General features: G+C 38.5%; 1 protein-coding gene across 1 annotated transcript; it reads left to right on the top strand.

Annotated features, from left to right (window-relative positions):
• Nucleotides 1-1571: 1571 nt before the first annotated feature.
• Nucleotides 1572-8705, top strand: LOC143876817 (protein IQ-DOMAIN 22-like). Its single transcript, XM_077378514.1, has 4 exons — nt 1572-2105; nt 5902-6096; nt 7471-7548; nt 7646-8705. The coding sequence occupies exons 1-4, from the start codon at nt 1692-1694 to the stop codon at nt 8396-8398; spliced, it is 1440 nt and encodes a 479-aa protein (XP_077234629.1). The 5' UTR covers nt 1572-1691; the 3' UTR covers nt 8399-8705.
• Nucleotides 8706-12734: the final 4029 nt, after the last annotated feature.

Below are 12734 nucleotides of genomic sequence, written 5' to 3'. Positions count from 1 at the left end.
CCCTAATGTTTAAAAAGTTACAAGTAGACCCCCTGTGGTTTCAATTTGTGTAAGGTAGACCCCCTCAGTTGACGGTTCATCCACAGATTGAAGGGTTAGGATGATCCTATGGAGCTAATTTTTTGGGCACACCCCATCTATGTCAGGGCCCATCAAATGAACGCTTTGGATCATCCAAACAATGTGGGCCCACTGTGTTTTTGGTAGTGTTTGGATTTGGGTATGGGGTTTCGAGGGGTGCCTAGGGTCTTCATTAGCATTGATAATGTTTCAAAAGAGGGGACCTACCTTATACAAATTGAAACCACAAGGGTCTACTTGTAACTTTTTAAACATTAGGGGTTAAGTTGAATGTGGCAGAAACCACAGGGGTCTAAGAGTTTTTTTTTCCCTTTTTTTTTTTCCTTCTTTCTCTTCTATTTCATTTTTTCTGGATCCTTCCTCTTCTTATAATTTCCATTGTTTCCGACGCCTTCCATTGTTTCCGACTGTGATTCTTCTTTTTCATCATCTTCTTCGCCTTGTTATTCGTCTTCTTTCTCCTCTTCGTTTTTCTTATTCTTCCTCTTTTAGCTGAGATGAAAAAATTGGAAAAAGTAAAAAAAAAAAAAAAAAATAGAAGATGACTTTTTTCTGTTCTTTATCTGCACTTGAGGGCAAAAATATGTTTTGGGCTATTATTTTTTTGAATGACAAAAGTGACTTTTAGACTGTATTATTTTATTTTTTGAATGGCAAAAATATCTTGGGAATAGAAATTCAACCACCATCTGGGAAAAATTTTCAGAAATTTGATGCAATTAGTGGGTCCTATTTAGTAAAATTAAGAAGCCTAATAAAATTAAAATTTGTTTATGGAAAAAAGGTGACATGGTCAACTTCACGAGTTTCCTCCTCAAAGAGTAATAAAGAGCTTAAGCTTGGCTTCATTCCACCTGGTGACACAAATGCAAATAAGCTTTCACTTAAATATCATTATTTTAAGAGATTTGGTAAGGCATTCGGCCCAAAGGCATTTCGTGGCTGACTTTTGCACGAGAGAACAGCCCTAGCTCCATTTTTCAGCAGATTTTGTCTTATTCATTTAATTCATTTGTGGTGGTGGCTGGTGCATTTATCATTTCCCTTATTATTTCAAGACACATGGGGTCGATTTATCATTCCTACTAAAATATATTAATATGAGGCTACTGATATTGGCACTGCCATGTTTTGATAATTGTACTAACGCATCTTGTCTTTTCTTTTTTAAACAGCTGTCAAGTATTATTCCAGTTCCCAAAAAGCTCTTACATACTAATTAAAAAAAGAAAAGACAAGATGCATTAGTGCAATTATCAATACATGGCAGCCTAAAAGGATTAAACATACCAATTTCTCAGTAATTAACTTGCTAGTTACCATCCAGAAAGCCATTTCACGCCTGGGCTGTTGCATGTGAGACCAGCCACCCAGATGAATTAAATAAATAAGACAAAATCCGAGCCACTTGCAATAGCCCAAGCGCGAAATTCCATCCGCGATGGTCCCTATCAAATCCCAACTAACTATTATATATACATACATTTGGGCTACGCGAATCCCCCACAAGCAGATCAAGTACAGTCTCTTCCTCTCTCTCTGACCAAATGGTGTTCCTTAGTCAATGTGCATTCTGTTTCCAAAACCGCTAGCGGTTTCCCGGTAACAGGATGGGGAAAACCGCGAAGTGGTTTCGGAGCTTGTTAGGTGGGAAGAAGGACAGGGCAACGTCCGTCGCGTCAGATGTTAAGCCATCCAAGTTCAAGAAGTGGTGTTTTGTTAGATCTTTCAGGGACCGTACATCCGAGCCGGCTAATCCAACGGCTATTAGAGCAGATGAGAGAAGAGGGTCTTACAGAGAGGGATCAAGCTCTTCATCTTACGGAGTGGACCCCAACAAACACGCGATAGCCGTAGCCGCAGCCACCGCGGCTGCGGCTGAAGCCGCGGTGGCGGCAGCTCAAGCAGCCGCCGCCGTGGTGAGGCTGACGATCAGCGGGCGTTGTGCTACAGGGGCGTACTTTAGCGGGAAGAGGGAAGCGTGCGCCGCTGTTAAGATACAGGCCGCATTTCGTGGTTATCTGGTGAGCTTCTTTTATCTCCTCTTTTCCTTTTTTTTTCTTTTTTTCTTTCTTTTGATGGCTATTTTTTGTTTATTTAAACACTAGGAGGTTGGGTTTTTGTTTAATCGGGCAATAACATCCAAGTTTTGGCATATAAAATCCAGGTTTTAGCTTGTAAAATCCAAGATTTTTTACCATTCAAAAAAAAAACCTAAGATTTTACAAGCTGAGATTATAAATCCTTGTATCCAAACGGGCTCTTTTTGGGTCCGAGGAAATGCTCTTTATCAGATGGGGTTTTGATTCGCCATTCCTGAAAGGCTACTGATATTGACACTACCATATTTCGATAAGTGCACAAACTCAGCTTGTCTTGTCTTTTTCATTGTCAAATTGAGACCCTTCAGTGCAAAGATCAGTAGCCTTCCTTTAGAAGAAGCCATGTAAGTACTTTTAGTCACAAGGGGCATTTGGGTAATTCTATCCCTTTGTCCTCATTAAATCCAAGCGTTAATCCCTCAAAATGCGTCTCCACCAGTCCTAAAATGACAGTTCTACCCTTCTCCTTCACCAGTAAGAAAATTCACTGACCTGATAGTACTTAATAAGTACTCAAGTGGATTTAATGTTCTCATAAAGTCCGTAGCTTCTTTGAATTTTCTTCTTGGCTTCTCACAAAATGACAAAAGTATGCCTGTGGGGACTTTTAGTGTTATCTTCGTCTTTTTCTAAGACCATCTTTTCGCTCACTTTTTCTGAAAAAATGATGTTAATATCTACATGTTTTTCAACGGTGTCGGAATAGTTGTCTTTTGAGGGACATATCTGTAAATTTTGGAGAGATTGGGGTGGGGATTTTAGAATAAATAAATTTTAATAGGTAGGACTCAGAAGCAGAAGGTTGGTGCGTTACTTTTCTGTACAAAAATGGTGGGTTGTCGTTGTCTTCCTTAATGTCAGACTTTCCCTGAATGTTTTAAACCAGCTTGCGCGAATGATTCAGTAACGTGCCTGTCATCTTTAAATGGCGATGTTTAATCTTAATATAGGTTGTTCTGGATTAGATATATTCCAGGATAATTGCTATCCATTGTTTGGCATTTGGGTGCCACATCAGTAAAGTTTCACTTTGTTTGGTTGCAAATATAGCATTGACATCCCAAAGACTCCCATGTCTCCTAGCTTAATAATGACATGTCTGGGTGATAAGTCACCCTCGGCCCCTCCCTGTGATATCCAAGCCAAAATTCATTAAAAAAAAAGAAATTTTGCTTGACCAAGCCAAAATTCATAAAAAAAAAAAAAAAAAAAAAATTGCTTGAATTTCTTGGGAATGATTCTCTCTCTCTCTCTCTCTCTCTCTCTCTCTCTCTCTCTCTCTCTCTCTCTCTCACACTCTCAGTAATGACACCCCTACTACTCTATGAGGTTGACAACTAAACACTACTTACCACTATTATCCGACATAAGTTCCAGGCAAATCCAATACTTATCTCCTATAGTTGTCTCCTACCTGTTGACTACTGAAAACCACAAATTTTGAAATGTAATTTTGAATTTAAACTTAGTGACGGGTGAGTGAGAGTTTAAGAGTTTAAAATTTTTAGTTTGAAAGTAATAGTATAGGGCTGATATTGTAAGAAGCCGAAGCTTAGACTCTTAAGATCAAACCGGTACAACAGTATGAATGGAGAATTTGATATGAAATTCAAATTTCAAGAGTGTAGATATATTGGAAAATGAATCAAGTAATTTTCTTTCAGGAAAATTGTCTGACCATTGTGATGATAGCACTAAAGCATGGAATGTAAGCACAGACAAATTGTAAACAAGATTATAATATCAACATGATTTAATTTGAATGAAGCTGATATGAATGAAAAATCTGCAGAGATGAATGAGGAGACAGACTAAGCACTGATTAATTCTGATAATAAATTAGTGGTGACAGACCTTGAATGAGATGTTAAAATCAGCAAATCAGCACATATATGTTATAAATAAGGTGAGAATCAATACAGGTAGCTATGAATAATATGATAAAATCAGCACGAATAAATCCTGTGTAAAGTGATGGATTAGTGCAAGCAGATCCACGAGATAGGATGTGATCACGACAGCAATAGTGAATAAAATCAGGACAAGTAAATCATGAATAAGATAGCAAATCAGTGCACACAAACCATAGATGAGAGGATAAAAAAAAATTAGCATAAGCAAATCTCTAAATAAAATCAGAGGGTTCAGGCCTTCCCTGTTTAGAGACGATAGCTGAACCATGCGCGTCGTGGAGGCGAGTAAGAGAGGAGATTGGGGTGAGTCGTGTGACCCTGTTTGATGACCTTCGAGATGGTGTCCGGCTGCTGCCCCGGGGTTAAAATAGTAGAAAAAATGAAGAAAAAGTGAAGAAGTTGCTTGAAGATAGAAGAAAACTTGTCGCTTGTGTGTTTTCTTGTGAGAATATTGTTGTTCTTTAGAGAGGATCCTTGAAGGGTTTTTAAAGAGAAAAAATGGGCGAAAATGACCGTTGTTCCCTTCCTTAGCCGTGCGTATTGCCATGGGTGAAGATTAGGGATTTTTTTGGGGAAGAAATCGAGCTCAAAAATGACCGTTGAGAGAGGCAATCATGGGCAAGGAAGGAATATATTTTAGGCAAGCTTGAACGGATTTTGGGCGAGATCAAAGGGGGTTTTGGAAAATTTCTTTTGGGTGATGTAAATGCGTTTGAAAAGGGAAAAATCCCTTTTTTAGGGTTGAATGGCAAATTTTGTAAATTCAAATGGTTTCTTAGTTATTTCATTACTTAAAAGAGAGTGGCAAGAATAGTAAAAACGAAGGAAAACAAGGGTTTTCTTGTTTGACTTTTCAAAGGAGTGAAAAGAAGACAAAACTATAATAAATAAAAAAACATGCTTGCAACCATGGTTTAAAATTTCGGTTTCGGTACCGGTTTCGGTCCTTCTTTTTTTTTTTTTTTTAAATTGCATTGGCCGAAATTCGAAATTTCGCCAAATTTCAGTAAATTTCGGTTTCGGTTCCCACCGAATTCCGAAATTTCGGATTTCGGTCGAAATTTAAAACCATGCTTACAGCTACTTATTCCACTACTCTATGAGTCTATGGCGCCCAACCAAACAGATTCGTCTATGTTTGGTTGCTCGAGGGTGGCTTGGAGAGTAGTGGAATAAGAAGTCAAAAGGGAGGAGACAAGCATTTGATTTGTCTGGAATTACCTCGGAGAATAATGTAAGTAATGTTTGGTTGCGCGGCATATACTCGGAGAGTAGGAGAATAAGTAAGAAGTGTCATTACCAAAAGAGAGAGAGAGAGAGAGAGAGAGAGAGAGAGAGACCTTAGAAAATTCAAGCAAAATTCCTTGTTTTCTAAAGAATTTGGTTTAAAAGTCATAAGGAGGGGATAAGGAATCCACCCAGCAGACATGCAATTATTGCATGGGAGACATCCAAGGGAGTGAAAGGGGAGCCCGATGGTATTTTGGCAACCAAACGTGGAACGGATTGTGTGCATCCAAGCCAATTTCCGACGGTTGCTGAGCTTTTGTGCAACCAAAGTGTTCTTCAGATTAAAGAATTATATGGATAAAACCTATCCAAAACAGCCTCCTATCCTGGCATACATGGCAACCCAAGATATGGTCATAGACTCTTATCCATAAAGATCTACCCTGCAACATGTCCTGCTTTCTGGGTTGTGTTATTATCCATTTCCATGGCGGCTTTTGATCCGATTTGGACGAGACTGATACATAAAATCCTGCTACAGCATGAGTTAATGATGTGCTGTTGTTTCTTTGAAGGCGAGGAGGGCTTTGCGGGCTCTGAAAGGGCTTGTTAAGCTTCAAGCTCTGGTGAGAGGCAACATTGTAAGAAAGCAAGCGGCGGAAAAGTTGCGATGTATGCAGGCATTGGTGAGAGTTCAGGCCCACACCCGAGCGGGTTGCTCGCCAGTTTCTACGAAACAGTCCTTTGCCAAAGGCTTCCAAGCTCATCCTGTAAGTTCAATTCATATCCACCTATTTTTTGCAATGTACTTTGGTTGGAATTTTCAGTTGTGTGCATGTGATGTTTGATGAAATTGCAATGATCCAACAATGTCTGAAAGTTGCTGTTGAAGTTTGTTTCTATCACCCTATTGATCTGTATCATTTAGTTAAGGGATCTTTACCCTTATAAATTATTTCCAACATGTCTCTAAATGCTATTCATCCTAACATACATTAGATGCTAAACCTTCTTTTTTTTTACTGAAATACCCTTTCGAGTAATTTTAAAGCATAATTATTTTACCCTTTTTCTCTATGTCTGTGAAATTGCAATTACTGTTAATATCAGAAGTGAGACGCTGGGCCTATTTTTTAAACAAAAAAAAAAACATGATTTTAGAAGTGATTTCAAAGTATTTTTGGTCAAAAAGTGTCTGGTGTAGTAGTTAGGGACTTCTTAGAATTCTTTCTTTTTTCCAGAAATTTAAACATTATGTCTAGTTCATAGTTTTCTAATCCCTTTAATTAATTACCAACAATCTCTATTGGCTTTAGCCTAAAAACCACCCTGTTCAAAATGTGTTCTTAGTCATAAAGTGTTTGGTGTAGCATTTAGGGACTAGGAAATATTTTTCAAAAGTTTGAACATTTTGGCTATTTTCAAAATTTCACACCCCATACCAACAGTCTGTATTTGCTTTAGCCTAAAAGCCGCTCTGCTTGTTGTTACTTGCAATAGTCTGGTTTTTAAAAAAGTCATGGCAGTGATCCACAAAACTAGCCTACTTATTCCGTGGTTTATACACACAATCTCTGCTGTGCTACCGAACAGAATCAATAAATATTTTCTCATGAAAGATTCATCCTTTCTGAACTCAGCATACATAAGCATTTCACAATTGATTTTACGCAACTTTTATTATTAAAAAAACAATTGATTTACGCAGCTTAGTAGAGATTGTCAATCCAGAAATTCGGCCATCAATTGGATGGTAGACATGATCTACAAGCTTGGTTTCATTACAAGATTTTATTTGATCTAAACAGAGTAACGTTTATTTGAATGTGTGGGAATACAGGCAATTCAGTTCTAGCCCTGAAATTAAACTCCATGAATGGATTTCAACCTGTTGAATGTGGACAATTGCCATTTTTTTTTAATTTCAACATCCATTTACAAGCATAGAAAATGCTTGAGAATTGTCCAATTGTTGCAATTTTTGGTCAATCATCCCTCTTCTAAAAATGGATTGACACTTTATTGTTTATACTATTATGAATTGTTAATAGATCCTGTTCAGTTTTATAATACATGGGTATTTCTTGTATTGTTTCACAAATTTGTGTAGTTAAAGATGAGTTTTCTTGTTTTATTTCTTGCAGGGCCCTGCAACTCCAGAGAAATATGAACCTGCAATTCGTGCGACCAGTACCAAACACGATAATTCTGCACTGCTCAAGGTACATTTTCAGTTTTGTGGTGTAACTAAAGCCATTTTTGTATTGTGAACTTACAGATTAGAATTAACAAGATTTACATTGGATTTTGTACATGCAGAGGAATGCCTCCAAATCATATACTAGGAATGTTGTCAACCTCGATAAAATGCATTTCGGTTTGAACTGGTTAGATCGTTGGATCGACGAACGATCCTGGGATTCTCATGAAACCCCTACAAAACCTAAATCCATAGATGAAGAAAATGCAAAGATCCTTGAAATAGACCCAGGGAGACCACACTTCAATTCCAAATGGAGGAACAATAGCCTTCAGTCCTCTCACTCACACTCCACCTTGAATAGTCACACCTTCACAACATTACCTTACACTCCTTCAAAAGATTCCACAATAGAGTCTCTCAGTAATTTAAAATCCCCCTTCGGGGTGGAAGACTCATCCTTCTGCACGGTAGACAACAGTCCTCAATTCTTCTCTGCTTCTTCGAGGCCCGGGAGTGCAAAGAAAAGTCTCTTTACACCTTCAAAGAGTGATTGCTCGCGAAGCATCTTTAGTGGGTATTCAGATTATCCAAAGTACATGGCGAATACCGAATCTTCGAGGGCTAAGGTCCGGTCTCAGAGCGCACCCAAGCAGAGGCATGAGTTCGACAAATCCAGTTCCTTGAAAAGGCTTTCAGTTCATGGGTTTGGTGATACAATGGCAAGTGCTCGCAGTGGACAGCTGTCACAGAAATCTTCATCTTTGGATGTGAAGTTCACGAACAAGGCTTATCCTGGCTCTGGCCGGTTGGATAGACTAGGAATGCCGATTGGGTATAATGGTATAAGCCGAACCAGCACCAGATACTAGAACTACATTCATGGGTCCTGTGGTATATTTTCTGTTTCTTTTCTCTGTTTTGCAAGACTAACATTTTATCTATCTTGGAAAGAAAAGGTTTTCTTGTTTTTGTTAAATGTAAGGAAGCTTAGGTTAATACCTTACTTCAAGAACCAATGGCATTTGGCCGATGAGTTGATTGTATGATCTCTATTAAGCCTTTAGGGTTACACCAAGAAAAGTTAAAGCGTTGAACAAAGTTTCACATTGCCTCTTGGTAGCTTGACAATATGTTCTTCCTTTAGTGGTGGAATGTATATTTTATTTTGCTTCTTTAGCATCACTCATTTTCCAAAGGTAAAGAACTAACCTATCATTAAGGGCACGTTTGGCTACCATGAATTCTTTTTTTCATGATAAACTAGAGCAGGTGAGAGAGGCGTGTGTGCGTGAAGTTGCTAAAAGTAGGAAATTAGTGTCTCCAAGTGAGAAGTGGCTAAAAATTAGGAAACATAAATCTCTTTTAGGGGACGTTTGACTACAATGAATTTTTTTTTTCCTGATAAATAATAGCACCTACATGTGGTGAGAAAGGGGTTGGTCGGGTGCTAAAAATCAGGAAAAAAAAATACAGGAAACTAGCGTTTTGAAGTGGTGAGAAGGAGCTAAAAATCAGGAAACAAAAAACTATACTCAATTTAATGACTGTTTGCCGATTTTTTGCCCCTTCTCATCACTTGGAGAGGCTCGTTGAGTCGTTTCCTGTGTTTTTTTTCCCTGATTTTTAGCCACTTCACCCTCATCTCCACTTGGCGACCCCGACTGATCATGAAAAAAAAAACATGGTAGCCAAACGTGCCCTAATATTCGACTGAAGGTCTTGAGTCAGTATAACCATACACAGTGAAATCATCATCTCCATGTATAAGAGAGCAATACCTAGTCTTCATCAAATATTTGAATATATGTTTGATGGTAGTCCAATGATTATAATTAGGATTATGATTAGTTTGATGTCCACCCACTATGCTCACAACATAACTAATATCATGTACAATGCACGACATGTTATACATCAAACACCCCTCAATCAAAGCATAGGGGAATGCTGCTTCTTTTTCATCCAGTGTCATGGACACATCATCTTTGAGAAGGTGATTCCATGCCTAAAAGGACAGAAAAAGGAGCTAAAATTCTCTATTTTAATCATTTTTTACAATCCCACAAGGCAACACACGCATCGGAACGCCGGCATCCGTACGATCGTCACACAGGGCCTATGTGGCCCACCCTCATCTCTTCTCCATCTTCCACGACGATTTTGCGATCGATCGAAACAACAATAGTCCAGTCCAGGGAAGATCTAACATTTATTTTCCGTTCACCCTTCATTTGTAACATCAATAGTTTAATCTTGAGTAGATAATTACATCAATCATTTATTAAACTCATTCATTTAAATATCTATGTTTCCTGGATCACTGCTTTATACTATTTTTTATTATTTAATTATACCTGTTCTTTCATCCTTCATTTAAAACAGCCATAGAGTTTAATCTTGAGCATATAATTAAATCAGTCATTTATTAACCCATTCATTTAACTATCTATTTCTTCTTGGATCACTACCTTATATCATTTTTTATTAATTAATTGTACTCCTTGATTCTAAATAACAGGGAAAAAGTTTTGGCCGAAATTATCAAAGTTTTGTCCGAAGTTTCTAAAATTTTGCCCGAAATTGCCAAAAATTTCATAAATTTCAGCCAAATTTGGTACATTTAGGCCATTTCGATTTCGGTCTTGTCAGGAATTAATTTCGGATTTCGGTCGAAATTTAAAATCATCCAAGGTTGATTGGACGATCTTATACTATTGGGTTTAGTAGAGCGTGATGCTTTGTCTAATTGGCATGTGAACACGACCATGTGAGGCGATTTGTAATGGGCCACTAGATCAACCTTCCATATTAAACACTCATGTCCATTTTTATAATGTTTAGCATTAAACTACATTTTACTATGGGCACACCCCTTTACATGCCCACAATTTTACACCATAAGGTATTCTTGTCTATTAATAAAATAAAGGGTATTTTTGTCTTTTTATAATAAACTAGCACCACCAAACCCCTTTATTTTCCACCACCGTAATAAATTGGGTGCCTATTTGCAAGGGTGTAAAGATTGATAAAGATTGAATACCCTAATTAATAGTAGTTAATGCCAGCTAGGAAGATTAAAGCTAAACAAACCCTGTACAAAATATCATTTTATCATCGCATTCACACCTATACCTAGAAAACACATTCTTTACTTTATTATTGTTTTCAATAGCCAATGTCTTATTCACATAATTCACGCCTGAGAGTCCTAACATCTTATTTCTTCCGGTCTATGTAGCCTAAGATCAAGAGCAAAGATGCATCTCCTAGGTCTTCACAATCAAGTTGCTAGACAAGCATATCTTGGCAGTCTACAACATTCCTACATTAAATGGGTTGGGTTAGGGACTTAGGGTTGAGAAATTTAGAGGAGGGTTGAGGGAATGCTCCTGGGCTGGGTCACAGTTGGCCTCGACCCGACCCGAGTTGCACCCCTATTAGTGCAGTGGCAGATGCCGGGTCATGCTTTTGAACAGTTTGAGGAGGAGCGATGTCTTTGATTTTCTATGGGTTTTTTGCAAAGAGAAAAGCGTTCATGCGCTGCAGCGCAGGGAGCTTATCTGCGCTTAAGTGGTTTATAAAGCCTCCCATTGGTTCTTTTCTTGTGGACCTGCTATAGTTTCAAAGGGGGACTCGCTGTACGAACCGAACCAATGGGAGGCTTTATAACCCACTAAAGCGCAGTTAAGCTCCGTGCCCTACAACGCAGGAACGCTTTTTTGTTTTGCAAAACAGGTCCTACTTTGCCCTATTTGCAAAACAGTCCTGTAGTTTGTCAATTTGCAAATAGAGTCTTTAGGTTTGAAAGAAATTTACAAGTCACACCGTGCCATCATTTTGTGACCAAAATAAGTAAATAACCATGGTAGTTTTTTTTGACTCCTAAGGCTCTATTCACTTCTTTTACCCAGAAAGAAAAGGAAGGCTCTGTTCACTTCTTTTCCCCGAAAAGGAAAGGAAAGGATTTCATTTTCCTTTCCTTTCCAGGTGACATGGCAGAAGGGAAAGGAATGAAGAGGAAAAGGCTTTGTTTTCCCTGGAAAGCCTCTTTCCGATATATTTAATCGGAAAGCAAATCTCAAGTATCAGGGAAAAAGTCAATTTCCATGTCATTTTTAGCCTTTAAATAAGAAATTCCACATCTGATAATAGTTTTCCCAGGAAAAGAAGTGAACACAGAAATTCTGTCTTGTCAGGAAAAAAAAAGGCTGTTTTCCAGGGAAAAGAAGTGAACAGAGCCGAAGGGATTTCATTTTCCTTTCCTTTCCAAGTGACATGGCAGAAGGAAAAGGAATCCAGGAAAACTGTCAAGGAAAAAGTTTCGTTTTCCTTGCAAAGCCTCTTTCCGATATATTTAATCGGAAACCAAATATCGAGTAACAGGGAAAAAGTCAATTTCCACGTCATTTTCATCTTTTAAATAAGAAATTCCACATCTGATAATATTTTTCCCTGGAAAAGAAGTGAACACAGAAATTCTGTCTTGTCAGGAAAAAAAAGGATTATTTTCCAAGGAAAACAGCACTAGGGAAAAGAAGTGAACGGAGCCTTAAAAGACCAAAATGCCCTTTTAAGTGAAAAGATGAAAATTACCTTGTAAAAGACCAAAATATCCATATGCTCAGCGACATGTTTTGATAGCGTGGGTTGGGTCAACCAACTCAATTCAAACTAGGGGTGTAAACGAGCCGAGCCGAGCCGAGCTTGGCCAGGCTCGGCTCGGCTCGTTAAGCTCACAAGTGAGGCTCGGCTCGGGCTCGGTTCGGTCAGGCTCGCGAGCCTTACCGAGCTCGGGTTATATTATGTTCACACTCCTCATCTTCCCTGGACAGCCCTACTAGTGTAATTTGACTACTTTTTTTACACTATGGGGGGTGGTCCTAGTAACAAATGGGGTTCCAAAAATGAAGTGACATATTTTGCCCCCCGTTTTCACTCCATGGACAACCCTTTTAATATATATATTAATATATAATATATATATATATATATATATATTTAAATATATTAAATTCTTAACGAGCCTTAACGAGCCGAGCCTGGCCTAACTCGGGCTCGGCTCGTTAAGGATTCGAGCCGAGCTTGAGCCAAGCTTTTTTCGAGCCGAGCTCGAGCGAGCTTCCGAGCCCGAGCCAAAATTGACACCCTTAATTCAAACACATGCATTGGGTGGGGCCCATAATATTGCCTCATGTTTTGATG

The sequence above is a fragment of the Tasmannia lanceolata genome, unplaced genomic scaffold (genome assembly GCF_043159265.1).
Source record: "Tasmannia lanceolata isolate RefF3 unplaced genomic scaffold, GAP_Taslan_0.1 ptg000002l, whole genome shotgun sequence".
Classification (NCBI taxonomy): domain Eukaryota; kingdom Viridiplantae; phylum Streptophyta; class Magnoliopsida; order Canellales; family Winteraceae; genus Tasmannia; species Tasmannia lanceolata.
The sequence above is the reverse complement of the archived record's forward strand: the minus strand, read 5'-3'. Positions and strand labels throughout refer to the sequence as shown.

Excerpts from the sequence above, each read along its gene's own strand:
- LOC143876817 (XM_077378514.1), top strand. The coding sequence starts at position 1,692 with ATGGGGAAAACCGCGAAGTGGTTTCGGAGCTTGTTAGGTGGGAAGAAG. Across the intron at positions 6,097-7,470 it reads AAGGCTTCCAAGCTCATCCT|GGCCCTGCAACTCCAGAGAA; the intron begins GTAAGTTCAATT and ends TATTTCTTGCAG. Across the intron at positions 7,549-7,645 it reads ATAATTCTGCACTGCTCAAG|AGGAATGCCTCCAAATCATA; the intron begins GTACATTTTCAG and ends TTGTACATGCAG.